General features: G+C 39.4%; 1 protein-coding gene across 1 annotated transcript; it reads left to right on the top strand.

Moving 5' to 3' along the window:
* Positions 1-669: 669 nt before the first annotated feature.
* Positions 670-1979, top strand: LOC119297113 (phosphoglycerate kinase, cytosolic-like). Its single transcript, XM_037575034.1, has 3 exons — positions 670-1162; positions 1311-1469; positions 1553-1979. Exons 1-3 carry the CDS (start codon positions 1085-1087, stop codon positions 1745-1747), a joined length of 432 nt encoding a protein of 143 aa, XP_037430931.1. The 5' UTR covers positions 670-1084; the 3' UTR covers positions 1748-1979.
* Positions 1980-5699: the final 3720 nt, after the last annotated feature.

The raw sequence follows: 5699 nt of genomic DNA on the forward strand, positions 1-5699 counted from the left end.
TACCACCTTTGTCTTCAATGTGTTCTTACATTTTTAGGGGTCATCTCTGGTGGGAAAACCAAATCAATGAGGGACGTCTACCTGTGTTATCCTACAATTCTCACAAACACATTAGTCCCTCAACTAGGTTTGTCGTCAATACTCCAAAACCAACTAGGGGTGGCACTAGATGCACTTACAATAGGCAAAAAAAAAAACTGGCACTGGGCCTTCGGTTAATAGGTTAGTCCTAAAAATAATATAAAAGAGCATATTAAAGCCCATTAAACATCCAAAATAAATAAAATAATAGCACGGAACAATCAAAAATTATAGATACGTTGGAGACGTATCATTTAACATGGGTGGCCCACGACTTGTTTCAACATTTTTTGGATCCAGCAAGTATCAAGCGGCCTCTGGGCCTCCCAGCCTAGCTTGTCTATAACATCAGCAGCCCAAGTTATGTTTGTTTTTTCAAGACGACGCAAAGCTTAGTTCTATTTTTCTATAAGAATGCAAAACTGAACCTATATTTTCCCTTCTATAATAGTGTGTGTGTATATATATAGGGTAAAACTATTCTAATCCCAAGATTAGAATAACTATTTGGATCATGTCAGCTCTATATAGGCGCGCGAGAGGAACTCCCGAGATCCCGAACCCGCTGAGAAAAAGAAAAAGGAAAAAGACCTCCCCACGCCCTACTCTAACCTCCCACCGTCAGTGTCGTCCCCACCTCCCTCCCCAGGCACCAGTCGTCGCCGCCGCCACCACCCTCCCAGCCTCTTCTTGCAGCAAGTGCTGCCGTCCCCAACCTTCCTCCCCCGGCAGAAGCACTGGCGCCCCCAACCTCCCTTCCCAGCAGAAGCTTCGCTGACCTCCTCCAGGGATCCACTGCCGTCCTCCTCCCGCCCAAACTCGGTCATGCGCACCGCCCCCTCTCCCTCCAGCTCGCCGCCGGCCGCCCCTCTGCTTCCACTAGGCAGCGACCTCTCTCCCCTACATCCACCGCGATGACGTCCTCCCTCCCCCTGGATCCACGGCAGCGGAGGGGGCCTCCCTCCCCCTGGATCCATGGCATCGTCGGTGGCCTCCCTCCCCAATGATCCAACGTAGCGGCAACCTCCCCTGGATCCATGGCAGTGGCGGCCTCCCACGCCCTAGATCCACGACAGCAGTGGTTGTTCATTTTACACCTTGGATGGTCCTTGTGATAGCACTTTATATTCCAGAAGTTAGTTTCAATGGGGAATGTTGTCTGACATTTTGCACCAGAACATGACAAGCTATTTACCTGCTTATGCTCACCCTTGAACACTTTTTTACAGATTGTTCCTGCCACTGCTATCCTTGATGGTTGGATGGGTCTCGATGTTGGCCCAGATTGCATCAAGACTTTCGCCGAAGCCTTGGACACCACCAAGACTATTATCTGGAACTGTCCTATGGGACTCTTCGAGTTTGAGAAGTTTGTCGCAGGCACTGATGTTAGTACAACATATATCACATAACGTACATTCATCTTTCTCGTATTCGTTGTTGTTGCTAATTATAGTTGTCATTGTCTTAGGTAATCGCGAAGCAGTTGGCTAAGCTTACTAGGAAGGGTGTGACGACCATCATTGGTGGAGGTGACTCTGTTGCTGCTGTTGAGAAGGCTGGGCTGACCGACAAGATGAGCTACATTTCGACCGGTGGTGGCGCGAGCTTGGAGCTGGTGGAAGGCAAGCCCCTCCCAGGAGTTCTCGCCCTTGACGAGGCATAGGTTGATTTGGTTTCCCCTATCAGCTTGTTGCGTGCCCTTTTCTTTGGGATCTCAAATCGGTGTAACGCTGGAACATTATATGGAAACTTTGAGATAGGTTTGTGGCCAATTTTTGCTAGTAGATGAGTCGTGAATGATTATCAACTTCCTCTGTGTGAGTGAAGTGATGTGGCAGGAATTTAACGTACCCCTGTGGATGTGTATGGTTTTAAGCTTTGCGTCTTTGTGTCCAGTTTCCTTCTGTTTTGTTTTCTCTGTTCCAGTTTGAAATGAAACCTTGTCACGTACCCCCATGATTTACAAGAATCATCATGACTTACACATGGGAGTCCTAATAATAAAAAAAATAATGTTTTTCGTTTCTAAAAAACTAAAAACGAAGAAGTTCAAATTGAAAAACCAAGAAAGTCCAAATTAAAAAATAATGTTTTATGTTTCTAAAAAAACTAAATATGAAGAAGTTCAAATTGAAAAACTGAGAAAGTCCAAATTAAAAAAATAGAGAAGTTCACTATTTAATAAAAACGGATTTTACCCGTATCCACATAGAAACCTTGAAGTTCAAATTTAGAAAATGGGTTTGATCAGCGTCCATTTGAATTTTTTCCTTTTAAATAACAAATTAAAAATTATTGCTTAAAAAAATAATAAGGTCAAACTACAGTAACAGAGAAGTACAAGGTTTAAAAACACGAAAATTAAATGATTCTAAAAACAAGGAAGTTCAAAAATAAAAAATGAACTTTTATAAATGGAATTGTTTTTCTATTTTGCAAAAAAACCGAGAAGTTCAAATTAAATTAACAGAGTGGCATAATGTTCATAAAAAATATTTAAAATCTCATTTCAAAACCAAAAAAATGTGAACAAACCAACAAGTTCTGTTCGAAATAACCAAGAAGTTGTACGATGTTTATTACAAAAGTAGGATTTTTTTCCATTGCAAATGAATAACACCAAGATTGGATGTTTATTACAAAGTCCAAGAAGTCCAAATTGAAACAACCTGGAAGTTAAATTTTAAAAAATAGAATAGTTCGATATTTATTACGAAAACTCAAAATTTTCCCATTACTAACGGATAAACGAAGAAGTTCAGTTTGAAATAATGAAGAAGTTCGTCATTTATTAAAAAAACTCCAATTTTTCCCATTTCTAAAAATACACAAAGAGGTCCAAAAATTGCGAAAAATGGAGTGGTTTGATGTCTGTAAAATTTTTGATTTATTTTTGTTACTAAAGGGTAGCGTTTTATTTTTGCATTTAAAATTACTTTGGAGCAATTCAATTTTAAAAAGAAAATCAATAATTTCATTTTAAAAGAATAAGACTATGAAGTTCAAATTATAAAATCAGAGAAGTTCAGATATTATAAAAACCTAGGATTTACATGCCCAATTTTGATGAGTGCTTTAGGAGTTAGGGCAAAAAACAAGCAGAGAGCAGTTCAAATAGATAATAGCCAGAAATTCACGTACTACATGGCCTGTGTTTCATATGAGAAAAGGTTGAATAAAAAAGCAAAGTAAAAAAATTGTTGCTAGAAGTTTAAGTCCTTGGCCGGAGAAAGTTAAAAAAATTATTGTGAGAGGGGTTCGTACAAAAGGAATATCATTTGTGTAACACTAAGGAATGGACAAGAAAACTACAAACAAAAATATGTCACAGAAGTTCAACGTGAAAATAGTAGGAAGTTCAACTACTACACTGAATGAATTTCACATGAAAAACTTTTAAAACCGTCGCGAGTGTGAAAAAATGATCAACACGGGAAATTTGAGTATTTACAATAGCTTTCCATCGGTAGATCACTTGCTCAATTCCAGTGAGTCGATGGAGAGCTACGAGCAAAAAAAGCGCGTGACAAAACAGAGTGAAGTTCAAGTAGACATGTCGAGAAGTTCAGGTTCTTCACGCGGTGCATTTTCGAAGAATCTGTTTCACGATCAGAACGAATGATCTCGCCATTTTCGAAATTACTTGAAAACGGCTAGGAATCAGAGAAAACCATCAACATGAAAAAGTTTCGCATTTTCCTTAGCTTTTCAACGGTATATTATTTGCCCCATTCCAATAAAATTTGTAGAAATGACGGCGAAAATACGTTTTTAGCCCTTTTCAAAATTGACTTAAAACAGTAAGGAATTTGGAGAAACAATATACCAAAAAGTTTCGCATTTCTCAAGCTTTCCAACACCATATCATTTGCTTCATTCGGACGTACGGTTAAAAAATTAGCTCGAAAATACGAACTTGGTGCAACTTGGACCGTTTTATAAATCACTTTTAAACCGTTCAAAATTAGAAAAAACTTTCAACATGAAAAAGTAACGCATTTTCATAAGTGTTCCAACGCCATATCATTTGCCTCAATTGGTTGGCGGTTTAGAAATGACATCAAAAATACGAACTCAGCTGTTCGATTTGCGAAATTTACGATTTTCCAAATTACTCTTTAACCGTAGGGAATTAGAGAAAGCTTTCAACATGTAGAAGGAGCGGTTTTGCAGCAGCTTTCCAATGCCATATTATTTGCCTCATTCCGATAAACTGTTTTAAAATGTGATCGAAAATATGATTCACGTTTTTTGTATGAAGAAAAAACAGTTTTCAAAACTGTTCTTAAACCGCTTACATTTTGCCAACAATTTAACTTGGGTCATGATACTGGTGTCCATAGCTTTCCAACGGTATATCGCAAGCCCCATTTGGCAATGTTGGTGGAAGTTCAACCTAGCACCGAGAAAAGTTCAGGTCGAACAACTCAGGCAGTAAAATTGCAAAAAACGCAATATCATCACGACCCGAGAGCAAAATCCGCCAATGAGCGAGATTCCTATTTAAAACCGGTATTTAGTTGCTAAAAATGTTTCTAGATTACACTAAAATGATATAGAACATGACTAACCAGAATAATTCACGGGGGAAGCCACGGTTGCGAAGATAGCTCGAAGATCGGGTTCGTACAGAGGGAAGTTTAGGCGCGTTACTCAGGCAGCTCAAGTTGTGATCAGAATATTATTTTGATCCCGTGACCAGAATAGTGTTTATGTGTGTGTATATATATATATATATATTATTTTATTACATATATATAATAGAAACAACATAAGGTTCTGTTAAACCTATCTTTCATCCAGCCATCTTATAGACCTTCCCACTTCCTTTATTTTTCGTTTTGATTAATCCTATATCTGAATTTTCTCCCACTTTCTTTTTCGATGTAAACTGAGTTTTCTTCCAGTACTTTTCCCTAGAACCAACTCAACCGCCCACGTCTAGCCTAAAAATAATAATACCCCACGTCCTACTAACTCATCAAATTAGAATGATATTTTATTTTGTAAATTGAAAGTTCTTACAAAATAACAATAACAATTGTTTATATATAACTTGGAAAGTTAAATCCTAGTGATTGCGTACATAAGCTTGCAAAGATTTTACTGACCAATGCAGTAATAGACGTGTAATCATGTGTTTATGTCTTTATAACATTTCTCCGTCCAGCCCAACATGATATTTTCACCCAGCCCAGCAAGTCCGTGGATTTTGAGAAAAATGCAAATGGGCTTTAAATTCTACCATAATATATGAACGGGCTGCATAGATGCCACATCATTGTTTCACCCAACCCACCAAATGGACTAAAAAACCAAATGGACTGGCTAACATGTGGGCCAGTAGGTCGAAGCCTAAGGACTTTTGCAAAATATAAAAGCACAAAGGTCTAACCCTATGCAAGGCGTTGGATTTACATCCAACGGTCGGCATTCTTCTTCAATATCTCGTCTTCTTCCCCCAGCATTGCCAGGACCGCCTGCTCCAGCCTCCGGCGTCCAGCAACACTGTTTTGCGCGCCTCGTAGTGAAACGCTACCCCGCCGACGGCCATGCCCTCCCTCCACTCCGCACCTCCTGTTATTCTCTGCCGAGTGTAGGCCCACCCCGCACCC

The sequence above is a fragment of the Triticum dicoccoides genome, chromosome 5A (genome assembly GCF_002162155.2).
Source record: "Triticum dicoccoides isolate Atlit2015 ecotype Zavitan chromosome 5A, WEW_v2.0, whole genome shotgun sequence".
Taxonomy (NCBI): domain Eukaryota; kingdom Viridiplantae; phylum Streptophyta; class Magnoliopsida; order Poales; family Poaceae; genus Triticum; species Triticum dicoccoides.

Coding starts and splice junctions, on each gene's coding strand:
- LOC119297113 (XM_037575034.1), top strand. CDS start 1,085: ATGATCCAACGTAGCGGCAACCTCCCCTGGATCCATGGCAGTGGCGGC. Junction 1,163..1,310: donor CTAGATCCACGACAGCAGTG/GTTGTTCATTTT, acceptor ACTTTTTTACAG/ATTGTTCCTGCCACTGCTAT. Junction 1,470..1,552: donor AGTTTGTCGCAGGCACTGAT/GTTAGTACAACA, acceptor TCATTGTCTTAG/GTAATCGCGAAGCAGTTGGC.